A 14,806-nucleotide genomic window follows, 5' to 3' on the forward strand; every position below is an offset into this window, starting at 1 on the left:
TTTATCCTATTGTCTTTTTTTTGCCTTCTTTTCCTTTTCTCTTTTATCCTCTCTCCTCTCTGCCTTCATCACCCAGTTTCCTCTCTCCCTGGTTCCTTTGTCTTTCTGAACATGTGTTGATTATCAACACACACAGAACACTGGAGGAACTTGGTGGGTCAGGCAGCACCTATGGACTCTTTTCCATAGATGCTGCCTGACCTGCTGAGTTCCTCCAGCATTTTGTGTGTTGCTTTGGATATTCACCATCATAAGACTCCTGTGTACATGTTGATTATGCTTGCTTTTGTTACATATAATACAAAGTTTGTCCCTCTTCATCTTGAGCACAGGCTACCGCTCTGGAGGTCACAAAGGGTTGCTGACATTGCATTAAGGCTGGAGCATAATCTGAAGGCTTTGTCCAGAAAACTGAAGCATCATGTTCTCGGAGAGGGAGTGATGGATCTCAGCGAACAATCTACGCTGCTACTGTCTAATGAGGTACAAATACCATCTGTCACAACTCAGACACGCTGAGCCAAATATTCCACAGCAATAACAGTTAGTGATGATAAAGCAGCATTTTGTTTAATGACCCTTCCATGACATTATACCCCACAGGAAGTGGACATTTTTAAGGTTGTTTCTGTCTACTTGTCCCAATGACTTTTTTCACGCACAGTTCGGTGGTGTAATTGACTGACGTGCATTGCATCCACACCTATTCCTATTTTTGCCTGGTGTTTGTCCATATATCAGTTATCACTAGAAAATGATAAGGAGCAGGATGATAGGGATTTCTGACAGCTCTATGCCAGTCCAACTAAAGCCAGCAAAGTGGGTTGGAGATGTAGGAAACTGCAGATGTTGGAATCTGGAACAAGAAAGTATATGCTGGAAGGACTCAATGAATCAGGCAACATCTGTGGAGCAAAATAGACAGCTGACATTTTGGGTCAAGACCCTTCATCTAGAGTTAAAGGTAGAGAGCAGATAGCCAACTATAAAGAGGTGAAAGGAAGGGGTAGGGCAAAAGCAGTAGATGTTTGGTGGATACAGGTGTGGTTGGGTGATAGGCCGATGAAGGTAGGGGAAGTGGAAATAGTGACAGAGGCTGGGACCTGATAGGTGGAGGCAGAGGACTGCAGATAGTGCAATCTGAAAGGAGAAGATGGTGGACCGTGGAATCAAGTGAGGGGGGTAGTTGGAGGAAGGAACCCAGTGGAAGGAGTGTGATGGGTGATGGTCAGATGGGGTGGGTGTAGAAGGTGTTATGTATGTGTGGAGCAAGAACTGCAACGGAGCAGTAGGATTAAACGATTTTACTGAATCATGTTAGCCATTGTACATGCTGAGCAACTTACAGTGTGGGAGCTGTGAACTGGGCCTGCCAAGACAAAAAATATGTGGACTCAAAATCCCGTGCCAAAAAAAGTGCCCCCTGTGCATAGGATGCCCAATCGATTCACCACGCGATCATGCACACTTGTGTCATTCGCTCAATCCATCCAATATAGTTCAGGAGGAACTGGATGGATCAGGAGATGAAAGGAGGAAAGAGGGGAAGCATTTTACTGGAACATGGTGCATTTTATCAGGCTGAGGACAGAATATGAGGTGCCATTTCTCTGATTTGCATTTAGCCTCACCCAGACAGTGGTGGAGTCCAAGAACAGACAGGCTGGTATGGAAATAGGGAGAAGAATTAAAATGGCTAGTAACTGGGAGCTCCAGATGACATGGTGGACAGAGTGCAGCTGCTTGGCAAAGTGGTCACCTCATTTGTGCCCTGTTTCACCAGTGTAGATGCCACATGGGGCCACTGAATGCTATAATCAAGGCCAGAGGATATATGTATGAATATCACCTCATCTGGAAGGGCTGTTTAGGGCCCTGGATAGAGGTAAAGAACAAGACGTAGGCAGATATTACACTTCTATAGCCACGGGGGAAGGTGCCTGGGAGGGGAAGAAGTGGAAAAGGAGGGATGAGCTGACTAGTGAATCATGGATAGAGTGATCCCTGCAGGAAGTAGAAAGGGGTGAAGAAGGGAAGATGTGGCTGCTGGTGGTATCACATTGTAGCTAGTCGAATTTGGGGAGACTGATGAGTTAAAAGGTGTGGACGAAAGGAAATCTACCCCTGTTCTGTCTGGGAGCATGACTGGGTAAGAGCAGAAGTGTAGGAAATTGAGGAGCTGTGGATGAGGACTCCATCAACTGCAGTGGGGAGAACCCCGTTTTCTGAAGAAGGAGAATGTCCTAGAGCAGAAGGCCTCACTCTCAATATAGTTGCAGCAGGGACAAAGGAACTAAGGAATAGGAGTGGCATCTTTACAAGTGGTTTGGAGGAAGTTAGTCTAGATAGATGAAGGAGTCAGTGGGCTTGTAGTAAATGCCAGTGGATAGCCTATTTCCTAAGAAGGAGACAGAGAGACCAAGAAAGGGGAGAGAGGTGATGGATATGGACCAAGTGATTTAGAGATAAGGGTGGAAGATGCTGGTGGCTTGACTTCTCACCAGGAGACCACAGTTTGTGTGGTTCAGAAATAACATCTCCCTTTCACTGATGATCAACACTGGTGCACTTTAAGGATACATGCTTAGCCCACTGCTCTACTCTCTCTATACCCGTGATTGTGTGGCTAGGCACAGCTCAAAAGCCATCTACAAATTTGCTGCCAGCATAATTATTGGCTGTGTTTCAGATGGTGATGAGGAGGTGTACAGGAGTGAGATAGATCAGCTGGTTGAGTGGCGTTGCAACAACAACATTGCACTCAACGGCAGCAAGACCGAGGAATTGATAGTGGACTTCAGCAAGGGGAAGTTGAGGGAACACGCACTAGTCTTCAGAGGGATCAGAAATGGAAGTGGTGAGCAGTTTCAAGTTTCTGGGTATCAATGTCTCTGAGGATTAATCCTAGGCCCACCATATTGATGTAATTACAAAGCAAGCACAACAGTGACTATATTTCATTCGGAGTTTGAGGAGAATTGATGTGTCAGCAAAGACACTTGCAAATTTCTACAGATATATCATGGAGAGCATACTAAGTGGTTGCATCATCGGCTGGTTTGGTAGGGCAAGGTTTGGAAAAAAGCTGCAGAAAGTAGGCAATATATCATAGGCAATAGTCCTCCCAGCATTCAAGACACCTTAAAAAGGTGATGCCTCAAAAATCCATCATTAAGGACCCCATTACCTAGGACATGCCTTCTTCCCATTGCTACCATCAAGAAGGAGGTACAGGAGCCTAAAGACATGCACTCACTATTTTAGGAAGAGCTTCATCCCTCTGCCGTCAGATTTCTGAATGGACAGTGAATCCATGGACACACTACTTGATCTCCTCTCTTTTTGCACTACTTATTTAATTATATTTACTTTTTTTCTATTATTATGTATTGTAATGTACTGCTGCTCCAAAACAAAAAAATTCACAACATATGACAATGATCATCATCATTATCATCATCAGGTGCCGTGCCCAGTTTGAGCTTTGACTGCCATGGCCCACACACTCCTGTTTCAGGTCAAGTGGATCAATTCCTTGGTATTCATTTCCAATTCTCTAGCTGCTGTCTCCATCATCATTTGTCTTTGTCTTCCTCTTGCTTTCTTCCCTTCAATCTTTCCCATAATTACCATGCATCCTAACTCCTCTTTCCTAATCACATGTCCAATGAAGTTACATTGCCTTTTCATGATCTCATACATTATTTCTCTTTTTGTGTTTGCTGTGTTCATGACATCCTTGTTAGATATTTATTTCGTCCATGATATTTTTTGCATCCTCCTCAAAAACCGCATCTCTGCCGCTACAATTCATTTCCTCATGTTACTAGATACTGTCCAACATCCTGAGTTATATAACATAACTGGATAAACGTAACATTTCAGTACTCTGAGGCAGGTTGTCATGCCTAGTTTAGTATTGGTCAGTATACTCTTTATTCTCGTAAAGGAGTCTTTTGCCATCTCTATTCTTCTTTTGACGTCCAAGTCGCACCTGCCATCTGATGTCACCCAGCTTCCTAAGTAGCAAAAGTTCTGTACTTGTTTTATGTCTTCCCTGTTTACTCTCAGCCTGCAGATAGGATTCTCCTTCTTTTTGGATATCACCATACATTCTGTCTTTTTGCAATTGATAGATAGACCCATTTTTGCACTTTCTTCAACAATTATATCAATTAAGCTTTGTAGTTCTTCCTCTGTACTCGCAATTAACACAGTGTCATCTGCATATCTGAAATTATTGATGTTTTCACCGCCAACTTTGATTCCCAAGGTGTCTCTTATTTTTTGTAATATTGTTTCACTGTACACATTAAATAAATCAGGGGAGAAAATACACCCTTGTCTAACACCTCTCTTGATTTTCGTAAACTGACTCACTTCTCCATCTATTCTTACAGCAGCAGTTTGTTTCCCAGTACAGATTTCTGATTAAGCAGAGGTCTTTCAAATCTAGATCTAGAATTTTCTGTAACATTTCAATTAACTTATTGTGCTTCACTTTATCAAATGCTTTTGTGTAGCCAATAAAACAAACAAACAAACAAATCTTTTTGCACTTGAATAGCTCGTTCTGATAGTATCCTTAACATGAATATTGCGTTTCTTGTACCTTTGTCTTTCACAAAACCACATTGTTCTTTGCCTATTTCAGCTTGTATTTTACTTTTAGCTCTTGTCATCAAAATTCTTAGAAGTATCTTGGTGATATGACTCATTAAACTTATGGCCCTATGTAATTCACATTCTATTGCTCTAGGTTTCTTAGGAAGAGTGATAAATACTGATTTTTTTTCGTCTCTTCTGGTATTATTCCAGTTTCATCAATGTCATTGATTAAATCAGTAAGTTTTTCAATTCCATAATCTTCAAGGGTGATAATTTGTTCTTTTACTAATTCATCAGGACCTACTGCCTTTCCTTTCTTCATCTTATTTGTTGCATTATGAACTTCAGATTTTAAAATACTTGGACCTTCAATGTTTTTCTTAATTTCTGGTTTTTCGCCTCGATCGTCTTCAGACAATTCCTGAATATACTCAGTCCATCTGTTCATAATCTCATCTTTTTCTATGACAATGATACATGTTATATATCTAATGCTATGTTACTGACCACCCAACAGTCCAAGGGACTTAGAGGAACAAACTTATAAATGGATCGCAGACTGTTGCAAGAAACAAGGTTGCTATAGTAGGTGATTTTAACTTTCCACATATTGACTGAGAATCCCATATTGTAAAAGGACTAGATGGGATAGAGTTTGTCAAATGTGTTCAGGAAAGTTTCCTTAATGAGTACATAGATGTCCCAATGAGAGAGCGTGCAATACTGGATGTTCTATTAGGGAATGAGACAGGGCAGGTGACAGAAGTTTGTGTAGGGGAACACTTTGCACCTAGTGAGCACAATACCATTAGTTTCAAAGTAAATAGAGATCATCTCTTGACTGCTACCTGAGCCACATGCAAATTGGCACAGGGTCAAGAAGATTAGAGAGTTAAATGTGTGGCTCAAGGATTGGTCTAGGAGAAATGGGTTTGAATTCATGGGAAATTGGTGCCAGTATTGGGGAAGGAGGGAGCTGTTCCAGTGGGACAGGCTCCACCTGAACTGTGATGGGATCTGGATTCCTGTGAATCGCATAACTAGGGCTGTGGATAGGGCTTTAAACTAAATAGTAGGGGGGTGGGTTCAACAGATCGGAGAAGTATGGATAAGGTAAAAAAGAAAAGTGTGCATAAAGATAAAAAGTAAAAAAATAAAAAAAGAGAAATGTAAGAGTGGAGTGAAGAAAAATCAAGTGCAAAAGAGTAAAGATTACAAGATTTTAAAGGCACAATGAGTGTAAAGGCACTTTATTTGAATGCCTGTAGTATTCGAAAGAAGGTCAGCAAACTTGTGGCACAAATCAGTACAAAGAGGTATGATTTAATGGCCATTACAGAGACGTGTTTGCAAGGTGGAAGGGATTGGGAATTAAATATCCAAGGATATCAGGTAATACGGAAGGTAAGGGAGGTGGGGTAGCGCTCTTAATTAAAGACGATATCAGGATAATAGTGAGAGCCAATATAAGATCTAAGGATCAGAATGTTGAATACATCTGGGTAGAGATTAGGAATAGTAAAGGGGAAAAAAAATCACTGGTGGGAGTTGTCTATAGGCCACCGAATAATAACGTTACAGTGGCAGAGGCAATAAACTGAGAAATATCTGAGGCATGTAAGAATGGAACAGCAGATATCATGGGGGGGCTGACTTGTACATAGATTGGGTGAATCCAGTTGGTCGAGGCAGTCTTGAGGAGGACTTCATAGAATGCATCTGTGATGACTTTTTTGAACAGCAGGTTACTGAACCTACAAGGGAAAGTGCTATCTTGGATCTGGTCCTGTGCAATGAGACAAGTGATTACTTCCAGGGCGTTTAGGCATGACTTGAGTAGCAGTAGTACTCAAGTAAGTATTCCTGTTTCAGCCTGATACAACTAAAAAGCACAATTGCTTCCAAGGTCAGTACAGTCAACAAAGATGTCTTAATGCGTTTAAACGAACTATTGCTGCTTAAAACCGATGGAAGCAACACCAATTGTGGTTGGAAGGGCCCACAGAGAAAACCTCGGAGGAAGCGTGGGTGTAGATCTGGATTACAAGTATGTTTAAGGAAACGGGGTTTTAAACTCCCTATACCGACTATCCTGCTGGCAAATGTGCAGTCTCTGGTGAATAAAATCAATGATCTCAGAGCTATACTTTAAACTTTATACTTTATAGCTAAGGTGCTGAATCAGAGGGCATTAGGACTGCGTGTGTCCTTTGTTTCACAGAATCCTGGTTAACCCCTTCCATATTGGATGCAGCGATTCAGATCGACAGGTTTACTATACACCGTCAGGACAGGTCTGTAGAGTCTCTGAAAAGCAGAGGTGGAGGAGTATGCCTCATGATCAACTCTTCTTGGTGCACAGATATATCAGTGCTGTCTCAATTATGCTCACCAGACCTGGAATATCTAGCAGTAAAGTGCCATCCTTTTTACCTACCACGGGAGTTCTCTGGGGTCATTTTGGTAGCAGTTTACATTCCACCTCAGGCCAATGTCAGTCTGAGCAATGGGATCAACATGCACAAAACAGCGCACCCTAATGCCTTCACCATCGTTTTGGGAGATTTTAACCAGGCCAGTCTGAAAAAATCACTAAGCAACTACCATCAACAGATCACTTGCAATACAAGAGGAAACAACACACTGGACCATTGCTACACCACCATCAAGAATGCCTACCGTGCTATTCCACGCCCTCACTTCAGGAAGTCTGATCACCTGGTTGTACTTCTACTCCCTGAGTATAGGCAGAGACTTAAGACTGCAGTACCAGCAGTGAGGACCAAGAAGGTATGGACAAGGGAAGCACAGGAGCACCTACAGGACAGCTTTGAATCAGAGGACTGGACTGTATTCAGGGATTCATCTTCAAAGCTAGATGAGTATGGTGCAGTTGTTACCGACATCATTAAAATCTGTGTGGATGAGTGCCTGCCCACAAAGATTTACCCTACATTCCCAAATCAAAGCCATGGATGAACCTGAAAGTACGTCGTCTGCTGAAGGCTAGATCTGTGGCATTCAAGTCTGGCGGCCCAGGTCTGTGCCAGAAAACCAGGTATGATTTGCGGAGGGCCATTTCAAGGGTGAAGAGACAATTTCGAACGAGGTTGGAGGCAACATCGGATGCATGGCAACTCTGGCAGGGTCTGCAAGTCATTACTTCCTACAAAGTGAAACCCAATAGCATGAATGGCAGCAATGCTTCACTACCAGATGAACTCAACGCCTCCTATGCCCACTTTGAAAGGGAGAACACAACTACAGCTGTGAAGATCCCTGCTGCACCTGATGACCCTGTGATCTCTGTCTCAGAGGCCGATGTTAGACTGTCTTTAAAGAGAGTGAACCCTTGCAAGGTGGAAGGTCCCAATGGAGTACCTGGTAAGGCTCTGAAAACCTGTGCAACCAACTAGTGGGAGAATTCAAGGATATTTTCAACCTCTCAATGCTAGGGGCAGAAGTTCTCACTTGCTTCAAAAAGGAAAAAATTATACCAGTGCCTAAGAAGAATATGTGGGCTGCCCTAATGACTATCACCCAGTAGCACTCACATCGACAGTGATGAGATGCTTTGAGAGGTTGGTCATGACTAGACTGAACTCTTGCCTCAGCAAGGAACTGGACCCATTGCAATTTGCCTATAGTTACAATAGGTCAACAGCAGATGCAATCTCAATGGCTCTCCACGTCAACAGGACTGCGCAGAGAGTTTGAAAAGGAAGGTTGCTACCAACGACTGTCTTTTGGATCGGGACTACAGAGCATCGTGCGAGCTGAATTCTGAAGGAAGGCAGTTTTTTTAAAAACTTCTTCAAGTGCAAGAAGGACGAGACTGCGCAGGCGTGTGACATCAACAGGACAGCACGGAGAGTTTAAAAAAGGAGACCACCCTATACAACGGGCAGCAGAGTGAGCGGTAGCAGAGTGTAGGGCTTTGGCTTCAATGGGCTTCGGCGGTAAATGGGAAGAGGCGAGAGCAAAGCGCCAACTCTTTTTTTCTCCCCTCCCCCCTTCGCGAATTGGCCTGGACAGACAGGAACAGCAGGGCTCTTACAGCTAACGGTACGAGCTAACGATTTAAAAAGTTCGTCTGTTTGGCGAGGTAAGTGGGTGAGTAGACTTACTTTTCCTGTTTCATTCCTGTAGAATTAGATAGCATGTCTGCAGGGTTAGTGCTTTGTTCAGGGTGTCAGATGTGGGAATCCTGGGAGACCTCCAGCCTCCCTGATGGCCACATCTGCGCCAGGTGCACCGAGTTGCAGCTCCTCAGAGACCGTGTTAGGGATCTGGAGCTGCAGCTTGATGACCTACTGCTTATCAGGGAAAGTGAAGAGGTGACAGACAGGAGCTACAGGGACTTAGTCATCCCTAGGCTACCAGGGTCAGAAAACTGGGTGACTGTCAGGAGAGGGAAGGGAAATGCCCGGATAGTGGAGAGCACCCCTGTGGCTGTCCCCCTCAGCAACAAATATCTTGTTCTGGATGCTGTTGAGGGGGATGACCTGACAGGGGACGCCCATGGTGACTGGGTCTCTGGCACTGAGCCTGGCGCTGTTTTGCAGGAGAGAAGGAGGGAGAAGAGAAATGCGGTAGACGTGGGGGATTTCATAGGGGAATGGACAGGAGATTCTGTGAGCCTGATAGAGATACCCGCATGGTGTGTTGCCTCCCAGGTGCCAGGGTACGGGATGTCTCGGATCGGGTCCTGAATATTCTGAAGGGGGAGGGTGAGCAGCCAGTTGTCTTGGTACATGTTGGTACCAATGACATAGATAGGACAAAGGAGGATGTCCTGAACAGAGATTTCCAGGAGTTAGGAAGGAAGCTGAGAAGCAGGACCTCCAGGGTAGTAATCTCGGGATTACTACCTGTGCCACGTGCTAGCGAGGGCAAGAATAGTAGGATCAGGCAGATGAATGTGTGGCTGAGAGACTGGTGCAGGGGGCAGGGCTTCAGATTCTTGGATAATTGGGATCTCTTCTGGGGGAAGTATGACCTGTTCGAAAAGGACAGGTTACACCTGAACCCGAAGGGGACCAATATCCTGGCGGGAAAGTTTAATAGAGCTGTTAGGGAGGGTTTAAACTAATTTGGCAGGGGGATGGGAACTGGAATGACAGAGCAGAGGAAGGGAAAAACAGAAATAAATCTAAGATAGTGAGCAGTAAAGATGTCAGGAAAGACAGGCAGGTGATGGGGCAAATTTGTAGCCATTGGGATGAGTTGCAGCACAATAAAGTTGCAGTGAAATCAAAGCGAAAAGTACCAAATACTGGTCTTAAGGTGTTATACTTAAATGCCTGCAGCATAAAGAATAATGTGGATGATCTTGTTGTACAGCTACAGATTGGCAGATATGATCTTGTGGCTATCACTGAGACGTGGCTAAAGGATGCATGTCTCTATGTCTCTGGGAGCTGAACGTCCAAGGATACACGGGGTATCGGAAGGGTAGGAAGGTAGGCAGAGGGGGAGGCGTGGCTTTATTGGTAAGAAATGATATTAAATCATTAGAAAGAGGTGATATAGGATTGGAAGGTGCAGAATCTTTATGAGTTGAGCTAAGAAATTGCAAGGGTAAAAGGACCCTGATGGCAGTTATTTATAGGCCTCCAAACAGCTGCAGGGATGTGGACTACAAATTACAACAGGAAATAGAAAAGGCTTGTCAGAAGGGCAGTGTTATGATAATTGTGGGGGATTTTAACATGAGAGTGGATTGGGAAAATCAGGTTGGCACTGGATCTCAAGAGAGAGAATTTGTAGAATGTCTGCGAGATGGCTTTTTAGAACAGCTTGTTGTTGAGCCCACTAGGGGATCAGCTGTACTGGATTGGGTATTGTGTAATGAACCGGAGGTGATTAGAGAGACTGAGGTGAAGGAACCCTTAGGAGACAGTGATCATAACATGACTGAGTTCACTGTGACATTTGAAAAAGAGAAGCCGAAATCTGATGTGTCGATATTTCAGTGGAGTAAATGAAATTACAGTGGCATGAGAGAGGAACTGGCCAAAGTTGACTGGAAAGGGACACTGGCGGGAAAGACGGCAGAGCAGCAGTGGCTGGAGTTTATGCGAGAAGTGAGGAAGGTGCAAGACAGGTATATTCCAAAAAAGAAGAAATTTTCGAATGGAAAAAGGATGCAACCGTGGTTGACAAGAGAAGTCAAAGCCAAGGTTAAAGCAAAGGAAAGGGCATACAAGGAAGCAAAAATTAGTGGGAAGACAGAGGATTGGGAAGTTTTTAAAAGCTTACAAAAGGAAACCAAGAAGGTCATTAAGAGAGAAAAGATTAACTATGAAAGGAAGCTAGCAAATAATATCAAAGAAGATACTAAAAGCTTTTCCAAGTATATAAAGAGTAAAAGACAGGTGAGAGTAGATATAGAACCAATAGAAAATGATGCTGGAGAAATTGTAATGGGAGATAAGGAGATGGCAGAGGAACTGAACGAGTATTTTGCATCAGTCTTCACTGAGGAAGGCGTCAGCAGTATACCGGACACTCAAGGGTGGCAGGGAAGAGAAGTGTGCTCAGTCACAATTACGACAGAGAAAGTACTCAGGAAGCTGAATAGTCTAAAGGTAGATAACTCTCCCGGACCAGATGGAATGCACCCGCGTGTTCTGAAGGAAGTAGCTGTGGAGATTGCGGAGGCATTAGCGATGATCTTTCAAAAGTCGATAGATTCTGGCATGGTTCTGGAGGACTGGAAGATTGCAAATGTCACTCCGCTATTTAAGAAGGGGGCAAGGAAGCAAAAAGGAAATTATAGACCTGTTAGCTTGACATTGGTGGTTGGGAAGTTGTTGGAGTCGATTGTCAAGGATGAGGTTACAGAGTACCTGGAGGCATATGACAAGATAGGCAGAACTCAGCATGGATTCCTTAAAGGAAAATCCTGCCTGATAAAACTATTACAACTTTTTGAGGAAAATACCAGTAGGCTAGACAATGGAGATGCAGTGGATGTTGTATATTTGGATTTTCAGAAGGTCTTTGACAAGGTGCCACACATGAGGCTACTTAACAAGATAAGAGCCATGGAATTACAGGAAAGTTACATACGTGGATAGAGTGTTGGCTGATTGGCAGGAAGCAGAGAGTGAGAATAAATGGATCCTATTCTGGTTGGCTGCCGGTTACCAGTGGTGTTCCACAGGGGTCCGTGTTGGGGAGGCTTCTTTTTACATTGTACATCAATGATTTGGATTGTGGAATAGATGGCTTTGTGGCTAAGTTTGCTGACGAGATGAAGATAGGTGGAGGGGCCGGTAGTGCTGAGGAAACTGAGAGTCTGCAGAGAGACTTGGATAGACTGGAAGAATGGGCAAAGAAGTGGCAAATGAAGTACAACGTTGGAAAGTGTATGGTTATGCACTTTGGCAGAAGTAATAAACGGGCAGACTATTATTTAAATGGGGAAAGAATTCAAAGTTCTGAGATGCAACGGGACTTGGGGGTCCTTGTACAGGATACCCTTATGGTTAACCTCCAGGTTGAGTCGGTAGTGAAGAAGGCGAATGCAATGTTGGCATTCATTTTTAGAGGAATAGAGTATAGGAGCAGGGATGTGATGTTGAGGCTCTATAAGGCGCTGGTGAGACCCCATTTGGAGTACTGTGGGCAGTTTTGGTCTCCTTATTTAAGAAAGGATGTGCTGATGTTGGAGAGGGTACAGAGAAGATTCACTAGAATGATTCCGGGAATGAAAGGGTTAACATATGAGGAACGTTTGTCCGCTCTTGGACTGTATTCCTTGGAGTTTCAAAGAATGAGGGGAGACCTTATAGAAACATTTTGAATGTTGAAAGGCATGGACAGAGTGGATGTGGCCATGATGGGGGAGTCTAGTACGAGAGGGCATGGCTTAAGGATTGAAGGGCACCCATTCAGAACAGAAATGCGAAGAAATTTTTTTAGTCAGAGGGTGGTGAATCTATGGAATTTGTTGCCACGGGCAGCAGTGGAGGCCAAGTCGTTGGGTGTATTTAAGGCAGAGATTGATAGGTATCTGAGTAGCCAGGGCATCAAAGGTTATGGTGGAAAGGCGGGGGAGTGGGACTAAATGGGAGAATGGATAAGCTCATGATAAAATGGCGGAGCAGACTCGATGGGCCGAATGGCCGACTTCTGCTCCTTTGTCTTATGGTCTTATGGACTGTAGCTCAGCATTTAATATCATCATTCCCACAATCCTGATTGAGAAGTTGCAGAACCTGAGCCTCTGTACTTCCCTCTGCAATTAGATCCTCAACTTCCTATCCGGAAGACCACAGTCTGTGCGGATTGGTGATCACATATCCTCCTCACTGACGATCAACACTGGTGCACCTCAGGGGTGTGTGCTTAGCCCACTGCTCTACTCTCTGTGTACACATGACTGTGTGGCTAGGCATAGCTCTAATACCATCTGTAAATTTGCTGATGATACAACCATTGTTAGTGGAATCTCAGGTAGTGATGAGAGGGCGTACGGGGGAGGGATATGCCAACTCGTGAAATGGTGCCACCATCAACAATCTGGCACTCAACGCAGTAAGACGAAAGAGCTGATTGTGGACTTCAGGAAGGTCAAGACGAAGGAACACATACCAATCCTCATAGAGGGTTCAGAAGTGGAGAGAGTGAGCAGCTTCAAGTTCCTGAGTGTCAAGATCTCTGAGGATCTAACCTGGTGCCAACATATCGATGTAGTTATAAAGAAGGCAAGACAGTGGCTATACTTTATTAGGAGTTTGAAGAGATTTGGCATGTCAACAAATACACTCAAAAACTTCTATAGTTGTATCGTAGAGAGCATTCTGACAGGCTGCATCACTGTCTGGTATGGTGGAGCTACTGCACAGGACTGAAAGACACTGCAGAAGGTTGTAAATCTAGTCAGCTCCATCTTGGGCACTAGCCTACAAAGTACCCAGGACATCTTTAGGGAGCGGTGTCTTAGAAAGGCAACGTCCATTATTTAGGACCTCCAGCACCCAGGGCATGCCCTTTTCTCACTGTTACCATCAGGTAGGAGATACAGAAGCCTGAAGGCACACACTCAGCGATTCAGGAACAGCTTCTTCCCCTCTGCCATCCGATTCCTAAATGGACATTGAATCTTTGGACACTACCTCGCTTTTTAAAAATATACAGTATTTCTGTTTTTGCAGGTTTTAGAAAATCTATTCAATATACCTAATTGATTTACTTGTTTACCTATTATTATTTTTATTTTATTTATTATTATTATTTTTCTCTCTGCTAGATTATGTATTGTATTGAACTGCTGCTGATGCTAAGTTAATAAATTTCACATCACATGCCGGTGATAAGAAATCTGATTCTGAAAAAAATTAGCAATCTTGTAGTTGGGGATCCTCTTGGAAAGAGTGATCACTTTATGCTTGAGTTTTTCATACAAATGGTGCAATAGTTCAATCTAAAACCAGTGTATTATGCTAAACAATGGGATGAGGGAGGATTTGGCTAGTGTGGACTGGGAACACAGCTGGGACAGTTGAACAGTGGAAGACTTTCAAAGAGATTTTTCATTGTGCTCAACAAAAGTATATTCCAGTTAAAAGCAAGGACGGTAAGTGTGGAGAGAGCCAGCCTTGGATAACATAAGGAAATAAAAGAAGACACCAAACTAAAAGCTCATCTGTTCATAGTCACCAAGAGTAGTGGGAAACTGGAACATTGGGAAAAATTTAAAAGTAATAAAGAACCACTAAGCAAGCAATTAAAAAAGGAAAGATTATGAAAATAAACTAGTACAAAATATAAAAATGGATTGTAAAAGTTTTTAATAATTATATCAAGTGTTAAAGGGTGGCTAAAGTGAACGTAGGTCCCTTGGAAGACGAGAAGGGAGAATTGATATTGGGAATGAGGAAATGGCCGAGGCTTTGAATGACTATTTTGTGTTGGTCTTCTCGGCAGAGGCCACTTCTAACATGCCAAAGAGAGATGATATGGATGTGATGGGGGGCAGGGGTGGGGGTGAGAACTGCGATACAATAGCTATCCAAGATATCAATAGCTACAAGAGTAGTGCTGAGGAAATTTGTGGGCCTGAAAACAGCCAAGTCCCCTCGCCCTGATGGAATGCATCCCAGGGTACTGAAAGAAATGGCAGAAGTAGTAGTACAGGATTTGGTGATAATTTATCAAAATTCTCTGGACCCTGGCAGGTCCCAGTGGA

The 14,806-nt window shown here is 43.5% G+C and overlaps 1 protein-coding gene across 1 annotated transcript in view; it reads left to right on the plus strand.

Annotated features, from left to right (window-relative positions):
- Nucleotides 1-14,806, plus strand: part of si:ch211-236l14.4 (SITS-binding protein) — a 187,794-nt gene that overhangs the window by 76,404 nt on the left and 96,584 nt on the right. Inside the window, exon 4 of the mRNA XM_063062262.1 lies at nucleotides 333-483. Coding sequence (XP_062918332.1) covers nucleotides 333-483 — 151 coding nt within the window. The remainder of the gene's footprint in view (nucleotides 1-332; nucleotides 484-14,806) is intronic.

Source organism: Mobula hypostoma, chromosome 11, assembly GCF_963921235.1.
Source record: "Mobula hypostoma chromosome 11, sMobHyp1.1, whole genome shotgun sequence".
NCBI lineage: Eukaryota > Metazoa > Chordata > Chondrichthyes > Myliobatiformes > Myliobatidae > Mobula > Mobula hypostoma.